This window comes from Pleurodeles waltl, chromosome 1_1 (assembly GCF_031143425.1).
Source record: "Pleurodeles waltl isolate 20211129_DDA chromosome 1_1, aPleWal1.hap1.20221129, whole genome shotgun sequence".
Lineage (NCBI taxonomy): Eukaryota > Metazoa > Chordata > Amphibia > Caudata > Salamandridae > Pleurodeles > Pleurodeles waltl.
Genome location: NC_090436.1, coordinates 944,344,395 through 944,357,355, shown reverse-complemented (window position 1 = coordinate 944,357,355; position 12,961 = coordinate 944,344,395). Strand labels below are relative to the sequence as shown.

The following is a 12,961-nucleotide window of genomic DNA, read 5'->3' as shown; positions in this document are numbered from 1 at the left end:
GCTCTGTGATCTTCATGAGAATACTCGTGCTGACATAAATTGCTAGGCCTCCCTTCGCCCTGCCAGATCTATTAGTTTTTGTAGCTGGACTGAAGTATTCCATAAATCCTATTAACGGTATTGATTCCTGTTAGAAATGGGGTCTTTGGTTGACAGTCAGGTTACCCCCTGTTAAAGCAAGGACCCTCACTCTAGTCAGGGTAAAAGAGAATCACCTTCAGCTAACCCCTGCTTACCCCCTTGGTAGCTTGGCAGAGCAGTAGGCTTAACCTCAGAGCGCTAGGTGTAAAGTATTTGTACCACCACATACAGTAACTCAATGAAAACACTACAAAATGACACAACACCAGTTTAGAAAAATAGGAAATATTTATCTAAACAAAACAAGACCAAAACGACAAAAATCCGACATACACAAGTCAAGTTATGAATTTTTAAAGATTAAACTCAAAAATAGCGCTTAGAAACAAAAATGCTTCAATGAGATGTTAACACGGCGTCGTGACGGAGTCGTTCCCAACAAGCCGACACCAGCGGCGCCGGACACGGAGTCGTGTAGACCCCCAAGTACAGTACCTTTGGTAAAGAGTGAAAACAAGCCGAGGCGCGAAGTCAGGAATCGCGGCGTCTGTGCGAAACGTTGAATCCGTGCACTTCAAGCGGCGTCGGTCACGACGTGGTGCGGCGACTTCCACGGAGTCGCGGACTTCAGCGGGGCTGCTGCGGCGACGGGCCTGCGAAGAGTGTCGCGGTCCAGCGAAGGTCACGGCGTCAGGTGCAGGCGGCGTTACCGGATTCAGCAGCGGCGTCGGTCCGGAGTCGTCCGAAGTCGATTTCCTTGGATTTCCACCAGCTTTCCTTTCAAGGGCCCAGGGACTGGATAGGGCACCACTTGTCAGAGCAGGAGTCTCTAAAGAGACTCCAGGTGCTGGCAGAGAGAAGTATTTGCTGTCCCTGAGACTTCAAACAACAGGAGGCAAGCTCTAACTCAAGCCCTTGGAGATTTCTTCACAAGATGGAAGGCACACAAAGTCCAGTCTTTGCCCTCTTACTCTGGCAGAAGCAGCACTGCAGGAAAGCTCCACAAAGCACAGTCACAGGCAGGGCAGGACTTCTTCCTCAGCTATCAGCTCTTCTCCAGGCAGAGGTTCCTCTTGGTTCCAGAAGTGTTTCTAAAGTCTGTAGATTTGGGTGCCCTTCTTATACCCATTTTAGTCTTTGAAGTCACCTTTCTTCAAAGGGGACTCACACCTACTTGTGAAATCCTGCCTTGCCCAGGCAAGTCATCAGACACACAGCAGGGGGTTGGAGCCGGCATTGTCAGAGGCAGGCACAGTCCTTTCAGATGAGAGTGCCCACTCCACCCCTCCCTCCTAGCAGAGATGGCTAATCAGGAAATGCAGGTTACACCCCAGCCCCCTTTGTGTCACTGTCTGGTGTGAGGTGAAAAACAACCCAACTGTCAAACTGACCCAGACAGGGAATCCACAAACACGGCAGAGTCACAGAATGGTTTAAGCAAGAAAATGCTCACTTTCTAAAAGTGGCATTTTCAAACGCACAATCTTAAAATCAACTTTACTAAAAGATGTATTTTTAAATTGTGAGTTCAGGGACCCCAAACTCCACATGTCCATCTACTCTCTAGGGGAATCTACACTTTAATCATATTTAAAGGTAGCCCCCATGTTATCCTATGAGAGAGACAGGCCTTGCAACAGTGAAAAACGAAGTTGGCAGTATTTCACTGTCAGGACATATAAACCACATTACTATATGTCCTACCTTATCCATACACTGCACCCTGCCCTTGGGGCTACCTAGGGCCTAACTTAGCGGTGCCTTACATGTAAGAAAAGGGAAGGTTTAGGCCTGGCAAGTGGGTACACTTGCCAAGTCGAATTTACAGAGTAAAAATACACACAGACACTGCAGTGGCAGGTGTGAGACATGATTACAGGGTTACTTGTGTGGGTGGCACAACCAGTGCTGCAGGCCCACTAGTAACATTTGATTTACAGGCCCTGGGCACCTCTAGTGCACCTTACTAGGGAGTTAACAGTAAAACAAATATGCCAATCATGGAGAATCAATTACGTACACATTTTAAACAGGAGCACTTGCACTTTAGCACTGGTTAGCAGTGGTAAAGTGCCCAGAGTAACAAAAACAATAAAATCAGAGTCTAGCACCCATCAACAACCTGGGGAACAGAGGCAAAAAGTTAAGGGAGACCACGCCAAGGATGAAAAGTCTAACAATTCCTTAGCCCAGGATTCCTATAGGAGTATAATGTCGAATGAGCTAAAGAATTGGATTAATGCTGGGTCCTCGAACTTTGCCAGTAGGCCACCTATATTCCATGAGCAGATGTTCAATGCCCCTTGTGGGGATTGTTCCTTAGCTATTCAGCTTTTGCGAGTTGCTCCTTTGGACAATGCCAGCGGTAACCATTTCCAGTCAGGTTAAGGTCTCTGACTTAAAAACTAGTCTTTTCCTTCCATATTTGAACTCTCAAAGGGGACTGGTGTGCTCTCATTTCGCTGGTCATTTCTTCTGTGACCCTACTAGGATGGATGGCAGCCTGTGCTCCATGCAGGACTGACCACGCGCCCTTAGGCATTTTCGAATGTTATAAATCTAATAGCGGAGATGGATATTGTTCGCCTTTATAGAGGACCCCCTCAATAATCCAGGCTGTCAGAAGATTCTTTCTCTCCATAATCTGTTTGGCGAGCTCCGGCGCTGAGAAAATAGTGACTGTTGGGTCAATGAGATGGTTACCTATTGCTTGAATACATTTTATAGCAGAAATGTCATCCGTAGGCACATGTTGAAGGTCTGGAAGCACGTCCATAGTACCATGCGGGTCCTCCAGATGGCACTCTTTCTCCCCGACAGGCGATCTGTCAGGCGCACCGCGACCTGTCAGAGCAGCTCGGCGTGCACTCTTACATGCCTAAGAGTGTGTGAGGAAAACACTGCTGAGGATTCCCTCAATGCTTTCCTGCCAACCTACGCCACTCTACCCTTCGGCCACTCATCGACCACGTGGTGCTTTACCAAGCTACCACGTCCGGTGGTGAAGACCCTTCGCACCAGAGGGGTAAGAATGATAATTTACTTAGATGACATCCTTCTGATGGATCAGTCTCGATCCTACCTCATTTACATTTTGAACATAACTATTGCGCTGTTGCAAGATCTGGGTTTGTCATCAACAGAGAGAAGTCAAATCTGACTTTGTATCAAAGGATGACATTCCTGGGGTTCCTCATCAACTCGATCGAGGCTACACTGAGCCTCCCAGTTCCAAGATTGCCAAGAATAAGAAAGAAATTTGGACGGTCCTGAGAAGGGACAGAATTTCCTTGAGACAACTCGCCAGGATACTGGGACTCCCTTCATCTTCGATTCAGGCCATATTCCTGGAACCACTGCACTACAGACCCCTACAGAGACTGAAAGTGAGCCACCTTGGGAAGGGCCTGGCTTACTCAGAACTAATATCTCTATCTACGGAAGCCAGAAAGGAGCTCCATTGGTGGTTGGACAACATGGAAGCGTGGAATGGCCGAGCGACCTTTGGGACACCAGACTTGGTAATAGTATCAGATGCCAGCCACCAGGGCTGGGGCACCAGAAGCGGTGAAATCTCCATGGGAGTCAGATGGTCGGAGGAGGAGCTGAATCTCCACATCAGCTCTTGGCGGGGTCCTTTGCAATAAATTTCCTCACCAAGGACAGGGTGTCCTGCTGTGTACTTCTGAAGATGGACAACATCTCAGCTGTCCAATACGTCAACCAATTGGGGGGTCGAGGTTGAAGATCTTGTCAAACCTCACAGAGGATTTCTGGCAGCACTCTGTCTCCAGAGACAGATCTTGTTGACAGCGGAGTACCTCTTAGGTATCAGCAACATGAGCGCGGACTGGAATTCCAGGAACTTTGTGGACGGCAGCGACTGGCAACTGGACCGTGACACCATTCTAGCCCCCATGAACAGATGGGGCCTGTGCGACCTGGATCTCTTCGCATCCAGATTTGACCGGCAACTTCAAGGATTCGTGAGTTGGCGACTGGACGCGGAAGCCAAAGTAGTGGGTGCTTTCCTACAGGATTAGTGAAAGAGCAGCCCATATGCCTTCCCATCCTTTATGATGATTCCCCGAGTAGCGGCTCAGGCTCTGAGACAGAGAGCATTGTTGATTCTGATAACACCGATCTGGAGATCTCATGCATGGTTTCCTCCTTTGATGGAACTCTCTTGGGATCTCCAGATTGCTCTACCCTCGTTCCCATCCATACTGAGGGACAGCTTCACTCTCTAGTACTCCAGGGCCATCTAACCCCTATTGCATCAAGGGTTTCTGGAGACGCTGGAAGTACATCCATATCACACAGGAAGCTTCAGCACTTATCCACTGAGCATGGGCCGTGAGCACCTCCAAGAGATACCATTTGGCCTGGAGATGATGGCATCGTTGGTGTCTGGAGAAGCAGTTAAATCCCATGGGGGTAGAAATTACACACATACTGAACTTTCTAGCCAAGATGGCCCAACCAGGTCCAGCGTACAGTACGGTCACAACACCATTGACAACATGACTGTAGGGGAACATCCTTGGGTTTGTAAACTCAAGAAAGGGATTAGGCTCAGGAGACGGCCGGAATCTAGATACTCAGACATGTGGGATGAAAATTTGGTATTGCGGCTCCTTATAAGCTGGCAGGACAACCAGTATTTGTCCAGGAAAGAGTTATCTGCGAAAATGGCCACCTTACTATGCCTCATCTCATGCAATAGGGTTTCAGATGTGAGAGCCCTGGATTATCTCAGCCAGGGACTTCACTAAAGATGGGATAACATTTACAATCTCCAGGAGAATGAAGAAGAGTACCAGGTCGGTACCCTCTCCTACTGCTACAGATAACCCTAAGTTGTGTGAGGTACGTTGCAGGAAGGCATACAAGGAAATGACAAGCGATTCAAGACCAGCAGGTGAGAAATTATTGCTGATAGCTATTAACAGACTGTTTAAAGCGGTTTCTTCTTCCATTGCCAGATTGGTACTTTGAGTTATGGCAGAAGCTGGAATCGATGAGGAGACTTGGTGCTCACTCTACAAGGGCAGTTATGGCATCCAAAGCTATTCAGGTATGTGGAAGGCTGGAAGACATAATAAATGTGGCAGATTCATCATCTGAATAGAGCTTCAAGAAATTCTATTTTAAACCCATTTCCGATGCTGCTACCCTGCTAGTAAGTAGGCTTTGAACATGCATAATCCTTGCCACCGGTCCTGACATGGAATGAAAAATTTCCGAGCTAGCAAGAAGGAAGGTTTCAGTTCTATTAAGGACACAGAGGTGAGAATTATCCCACCCAGAGATTTCATGGATAATCCCCCCACCCCAGGACTTTACTGCAGGAAGTATGACTGTCCAAGCACATTACTATCTTAAGATTGCAAGTGCTTCATCATATCAATGAAATGGTAGCTAATGTGAAGTTTCAAAATGTGATAAATTTGAACAAATGCCTTACTCATACTTTATGTGTTCCTTGCCATTACACGTAAACTGCTATGACCATAATTGTTTCTTATAATATGGTCTTGAATGCACATTATGCTTTCAGTTGAGAATGTGAAATAAGACTTACCCCTTTATATTTCAGACAATGATCAGACAATGGGATTAGAGTGGACGTTGGTGGTTAACTTCCTCCAGTGAAAAGAAGGAACAGGATGGGACGTCACACACAGATATACAGTGGTCTGTTTATGGATTGGACAATGGTTGCTATGGAGACTCTCCCCTCTGGTCTCATGGGGCATGTAGTGTTAATGTTTTTCTTGGTTACTGATAAGTTCTTTGAAGGCAGCTGTGACAATAAAGTGAAGAGGAAAATGAATAATCCTCGCATCCGTGTCCTAAACAGATTTGAAGCTTTCCTTCTCGCTAGCTAGGAAATTTTTCAGTCAAGGAAAATTAACAACACACAGTCACGCTGAAAACAGGGAAATGTCAGACTTAGGTAGGGCTACCTTACATCCCGGATAGTTCTGATTTTCACAGGACTGTCCTGTTGTCCAGACATTTTTCTCAGGTTTAGTCCAAAGGTCAGATCATTCTGCAAAGCAAAGCAGAATTAAAAGGTACGCTCTCCTTTCACAGGTGCATCTGACTTATGAAGTAAAGTAATGTATCTGTTTTTATAACACAGCACACATTGCATGCTCCAAGCTAAGGAGAGTGGGGAGGACAGAAGGGGGGGAGGCTTAGGGTGGGAGTCCTACCATAGCTATTAGATAGTGATTTAATTACAAGACAGGAGGCTCATATTATGCTATTCTTTTCAAGCTTTATTTCAACAGCAGCCAAGAACTACAAATCCCAGAATCCCTGGGAAAAGAAACTACAAAACTATGTCACAATGGGCTCACCAATCACACAACGAGCCCTATAATAACTATCTTGACTGAGAGCATCAAGCCCTCTTTTCTTGCTGCTCGCAGTCAAGATAAGTACTCTGCTCGCATATATATGTTTTTATTGAATTATAAGTGTTTATTTACATGTTTTTACAACTTCTATGGTTATGTCATTGTGTATATTGTTATTTATTCCTTCTCCGTTTGCCAAATTGATTGTATTATTTTAAACGCGCTCACGCGCTTCATTTGCGCTGCTTTGCGCTTACAGGCCGGCTGTCAGAATGTTCGATTAACGTTCTAACAGCTGCGCCTCCCTTAACGGCATTCTAAGCATTCCTCACACGCTTCTCAGCGTGTGCTTCGCTCCCTTCACGCTCGACTGATTTTACGAGCGTTTGTATTTCTTTTCCTTTCATCTTCAAGAAAACGACCGGCAGCGTGTTAAGCTTTACACGCTCGATTGACTTCTATCAGGAACGCGTTCCTGTAGAGTTTCTTCAGCCATTTTACACGCTTTGTTATTCAAGTGTGTTTCCTTCAGGTACTCTCCCCCCTTTAATTTTAATAACGTTTAACCTTAGGAGTTAATTTTTCTTTGTTTTTCAGGCTTACTTATTGGTTTTAACCATTTTTTCTCCACTAGTATTCCCTTTTTTTCCCCCATTATGTCGGAAGATGACCAAACCCAAACTATTAAAGATAATTTGAAATCCTTTATCAAGGATTCAGTCCAACATGCTGTTTCAGTGTCCATGTTGGACATTTAAAAAAATGTGGAAGCCTCTATCTCTAAAATCCTTAACGCACCCAAGGTGAACCCTCTATTAAGAGGTAAGAAACGTGTGTCTCAATCCCAGGAGACTTCAAAAGGCGTTTCTAAAAAATGTGGGCCTCCAACCCGAGAGGCGACATCCTCGGGGCTCCCCTCCTCACCCCTTAATATTCTTCATTTACGGGACACGGATAGTGATGGGGATGATGTCTCACAAGACACATTAAACAATGATTATTTTGATGGGCCTCCGGAGAAAAGGCGAAAAATGTCTCCTCATGAATACTCCCCCCACTTAGTGTCCGAAGACCTGGTGGACCCTATTGGCGACCCCATGTTTGACCCCACTTCTATCCATCACCCCAATTCCGCAGAGTGGTTCCCCTCCGACCATGTGTCGGACTATGTTTCTTTTTATCTTCGTCCCCCCCTGGATAAACTCTCCAGAAATAAATTAAAATCGGAATGCCCTCGCCCCTCCCTTCCCTGCAAAGTCACTGATACCCCTGCTATTGATCCCAATATGCTTCTCTTCTTCACTAAATTCGGGAAGGACCCCAAAAAAGGAGTGGACCGTGCCTGGTCTAATTGTCAAGACAGGCTCCTGGACCTGGTGGGTCCCCTCACCAGGATTTTTGACCATGCGGAAGAAGCAAAAATTGAGGGCTCTCAAGTGGATCCGGAGACCCTATCGAATTGGGCTCAAAGAGCGATTTGTATGTTGGGGAATGCCAATTCTTACATTTCTCAGGAACGCCGCAAAAGCCTCCTCCTCAGAATTGGTCCAAAACTCAGCTCTCTGGCTTCCAAGGAGGAAGGCCTTAACGCTGATGGTCTTCTTTTTGGGGACTCTTTTATAAAAGAGATGAGCAAGTACGTCTCTACTTTTAACTCCCTGGATAAAGCCCATTCTTCAATTAAAAGAATTGTTTCCAATCGGGTTTTTGGAAGGGCCGGCAAAGGAAGGAGACGTTTTGCCGGCCGCTTCTCAACAAGGGGTCAACCCCTCAACAGAGGCTCCTACTCTCAGAGCAACCAACTTGAAGTATACCAGGGATACAAACCCCAATTCTATCCCCGCAGATTCCGCGGCAGCCGTAACAGGGGTTACAGAGCCAAAGGAGAACACCTTGCAGGTAAGAACTTTCAGTTCCAGTAGGAGGCAGAATAGCTTCGTGTCTAAATGTTTGGCTCCGACCCTTGGGTAATTCAAACCGTTCAGGGCTATTGCATAGGCCTTTATCAGACCCATTGTCAACCCTTCCTTCCTCGTCCTCTTCTCTTTTCCCGCGAGCAAGCTCAGCTCATTCAAGACGAAATACAAAGTCTACTATCAAAACAGGCTATCGAAGAAGTGCCCTTCGACACTTATGGGTTTCTCAGCAATATCTTTCTTGTTCAAAAGAAAAACAAGAAACATCAACCGGTTATAAACCTAAAGGAGTTCAACAACTTCGTAGTGTACCAACACTTCAAGATGGAAACTATTCTCCATCTCAGAGACATCCTTCTCCACAACGACTGGTTGGTTCGCATAGATCTTCAGGACGCCTATCTTTCGGTACCGGTGCATCCTTCTTTCAGGAAATTCCTTCAGTTCCAGTGGAAAAATACCTTCTTTCGTTTCAAAACTCTTTCCTTCGGCCTTTCTTCTGCTCCTTGGTGTTTCACCAAGATATTCAAACCCGTAGTAGCCTTTCTCAGAGCCCAAGTGATACGACTAATCGTCTATCTCGACGATTTCTTAATCATGGCTCAAGACAGATCTTTCCTGTTAACTCAGCTAAAAATTTGTCAAGATCTCCTCTCTCGATTAGGCTTCCTTATAAATTTTCGGAAATCATCCCTAGTTCCCTCACAAACTCTCGAGTTCCTGGGGTTCCTTGTCAACACTACTGAGTCGATTCTTCAACTTCCTCAAGACAAAGTCTCTCTGATAAAGAAGGAAATTCGTCATGCCTTGTCTCTCCCTGTTACTTCCCTCAGGGCACTGGCTCGTCTTGTAGGCCTCCTCTCCTCTTCCATCCATGCCATCTTCCTGGGCCTCCTTCATTACAGAGCCATTCAGAGGCTCAAGATCCGACACCTTCAACGAGGCCTGTCATACTCGGATCAGGTTCATCTCGACGCAGAGTCCAGGGAAGAACTCACATGGTGGATGAGTCATTTAGACGCCTGGAACGGCAGAACGATTTTCTCTGCCGCCCCAGATCTTGTCTTAGAGTCAGATGCAAGTCTGACAGGATGGGGCGCAAGATGTGGTCCACACTCGACTGGCGGGCCATGGTCCGTTCAGGAGTCGTCAATGCACATAAATTGTTTAGAGATGCTTGCAAATTCATTTGCCATCCAGTCCTTTACCAAAGACAGAGTAAGATGTTCCATTGTTCTCGGAATGGACAATCTATCCGCAGTAACTTACATCAACCGCCTGGGCGGGACACGATCCAAACCTTTGGCTCTCTTGGCCAAGAGTCTTTGGGACTTTTGTCTTCACAAGAATATTTCGGTCAGAGCGGAATATCTCCCAGGCAATCTAAATGTAGTGGCCGATTGGTTCTAAAGACACTCAAGCGATTGGCGGCTTCACCCTTCCATATTCAAACGTCTTTCTTCTATCTTCGGTACAATGTCCATAGACCTCTTTGCCTCAAGACTCAATTCCCAACTCCCCAACTTCTTCAGCTGGAGACCGGATCCTTTGGCTTTGGCTTCCAATGCCTTTCTCCAAACGTGGCCTCCTTCCCTTCTATATGCTTTTCCCCCTTTTCTCTTTATTGCCCAAGTCCTAGCACACATCCGTCGACAGCGCTCCTCCCTAGTTCTAATCACCCCATTCTGGCAGTCTCAACCCTGGTTCCCGACCCTTCGAGAGCTCTCTTCGGATCTTCCGGTCTTGATCTCTCCCTTTCCAGACCTTCTTCTGAACCCCTAGGGTCTTCCTCACAACCTCATTCTACAAGGTTCCCTATTTCTAATAGCTTGGAGAGTTTCGGGGCTTCCTGGAGAACCCCAGGAATTTCGGAACAGGCTGTCCGGTTCATCCAACAATCCTGGGCTCCGGGTACGTAAAAGGTCTACCGCTCAGCTTGGTCAGTATGGTGTAGCTGGTGTATGGACAGGGATTCCAATCCCATTTCAGCTGACGTTACCTTAATTATTAATTTTCTAGCTTCCTTAGCCTCCCAAGGCAAGGCGTACCGTACCATCAATACCTATAGATCAGCGATCTCTTCGGAACACGTCAGGGTCGATAGTAGACCAGTGGGAGAACATCCCTTAGTTTGTGGTCTGCTCAAAGGGATTCGTTTTTCCAATCCCCCAGCCCCTAAGTATAATTCTATGTGGGATGTGAACACTGTCCTTCGTCTCCTGCTTTCCTTGCCCGATAATCCTGACCTATCGTTGAAATATTTGTCTGCTAAAATCACTATGCTTCTCTGTCTTGTCTCCATCAAACGAGTTTCAGATGTAAAAGCTCTGGATGTTTCTTCCTTTCATTTTTCCGCCTTCGGTGTGTCTTTCAATGTCTCCAGACGTACTAAAACTAACTTGTCTTCTGTCCTTTATCCCTTTTTTCCCTCCCAACCCCAACTGTGTGTTGCTAATTGCTTAAAAACTTACGTTTCACGAACTGTAGATCTCAGGGTTCCTTCCTCATCTCAGTTGCTGATTTCCTATCAAAAACCCCACAAACCTGTTTCATCTCCCACTTTAGCTCGTTGGGTTAAATGGTTGATGAATTTAGCTGATGTCCCTATCGATATTTATGGGGCTCATTCTGTTAGAGGAGCCACAGCTTCTAAGGCCTTCCTGGCTGGAGCTAGTTTATACGATATCCTTAGATCTGCAGATTGGTCTAACGTTAATACTTTTAGAACTTTTTATTGTAAACCTGTTGATCATCCCTTGCAAACTGTTGTTTCTTTGCTTTGAACAAGCATAATATGAGCCTCCTGTCTTGAAATAAAATTGAGATTTTCCTAGCCTTGGTGTCAGAAAGGCTAGATTTTATTAAAGACAAGGAGGCGAGTATTATCCCGCCTCTTCTAACCCTCCCTGTTCTTTATTCTAGTCGCCTCAACCGCAACCAACAACGGCGCTTCCGGCTGACCAGATTCCATCAGCTCCTTCTTCCGGACCTTCTCATCAGCCATCAGGTTCTACAAGGAGTTACCTTTTCCTCAAGGCTTTCTGCAGGGACTTCCTGGCAGCTTTTTTGACTCTTTATGGTTCATTATGGTTTTTCTCGGATTATCCTAGTTGACTGACTCTCGCAAGAAAAGAGGGCTTGATGCTCTCAGTCAAGATAGTTATTATAGGGCTCGGTGTGTGATTGGTGAGCCCATTGTGACATAGTTTTGTAGTTTCTTTTCCCAGGGATTCTGGGATTTGTAGTTCTTGGCTGATGTTGAAATAAAGCTTGAAAAGAATAGCATAATACTCGCCTCCTTGTCTTTAAATAAAATCTAGCCTTTCTGACACCAAGGCTAGGAAAATGTCAATTTTCAAAATACACATATAGTTCATGCAAAAAAACAGGACAGGACAGACATAAAATGTCAAGACTTTAGTCCTACATTTATGTCCGGCCTGTCTTGGGTTTTGCTTCTCAAAATCTGGTCACCCTACACTCAAGTGAACTGAAAACCTGGCAGCTATTAAGTAATTCACAGCTCCTACTCGAACATTTCGAAATAAAAGGTTAAAACGGACTCTTGCACTCCAGCTCGACACGTTATCGCCATATGAACATACATTAGCGATAAAGACTGGTGTGTGGTCGGCCATCTTGTAGTGTAAAATATTAAGCATGTCACAACTCATAGACCGAACGTAAAGAAATAGATATTAACGTAGGAGCAGTTTTCGACAGCTAAAGGTCCCTTTAGTTAACCACAGAGTTCTACATGTTTCGGGAAATGCTATCCTCTTTAAAATGATTCGGTGTATGTAAAGCAAGAAGATATTTTAAATATAATCTTGAGTTCTACAAAAAAAAGTTCCTAAATTTGCAGAATACTTACCGCCATATCTCTGCGCAACTACGCTGGAAATTACATTTTTTAAGTTAATTTTTTATAGTTTGCTGAAGGCAGAGCTTGATTCGCTGCAGGTTCCTGTCCCATGTTTGTGTCTGTGATCACGTGGTTTAGCTGTTGCAGGGGGCGGGGCTTCGCGCGAGATTTTATTTGAACAGTACGGCGCGCTCTCGCTCTGTAGACAAGTGGTGGATAGAAAAGATGTCTCGCCAGCAGCTCGTCCAGGAGGGCATCACTTTGAAGGGCAGCGCGCAGATCGTGGCCGAATTTTTCTGTGAGTAGGGCTCCCTCCCCTTCACGGACGTAGTACACCACATGCAGCTGCACCTAAAACCGCTGTCCTTCAGAGATGTTGTAGATTTCCGGTTGCATTGCAGTTGGTGGGAAACGTGATCATTCAGTGTCAGTCTGTCCCAGCTCCCTCAAGACAAGGGGGGAGCATTCTTTAAGGGCTGCGCCTGACGCGGCATTGCTTTTATTTAAGTATTGTTTACAATTGTAGGCCCTGGCCCTCCTAAGTGACCCCCCACCTCCCCCCAAACGAATGTGCGTAGAGTTGCGAGTTGAGATGCACCTGGTTGCTTTCTCAGCTTGCAGCATTGCTGTATGTTGGCAGTCGTTTATCGGTAACCCTGCTCTGTAGGTTGTCTCTGCTTATGAAATTGGTTTAATTTTTTGCAGGTGGTCCTCAAGTACGACTACGAGTC

The 12,961-nt window shown here is 45.8% G+C and overlaps 2 protein-coding genes across 2 annotated transcripts in view; both read left to right on the top strand.

Moving 5' to 3' along the window:
• LOC138289570 (alcohol dehydrogenase 1-like) overlaps nt 1-5,919 on the top strand; it is a 259,702-nt gene extending 253,783 nt beyond the window's left edge. Inside the window, exon 9 of the mRNA XM_069230185.1 lies at nt 5,681-5,919. Within this exon, the coding sequence (XP_069086286.1) occupies nt 5,681-5,687 (7 nt within the window). The 3' untranslated portion in view covers nt 5,688-5,919. The remainder of the gene's footprint in view (nt 1-5,680) is intronic.
• A 6,454-nt stretch (nt 5,920-12,373) lies between these two features.
• MAD2L1 (mitotic arrest deficient 2 like 1) overlaps nt 12,374-12,961 on the top strand; it is a 38,292-nt gene continuing 37,704 nt past the window's right edge. The window contains exon 1 of the mRNA XM_069230183.1: nt 12,374-12,528. Within this exon, the coding sequence (XP_069086284.1) occupies nt 12,456-12,528 (73 nt within the window). The 5' untranslated portion in view covers nt 12,374-12,455. The remainder of the gene's footprint in view (nt 12,529-12,961) is intronic.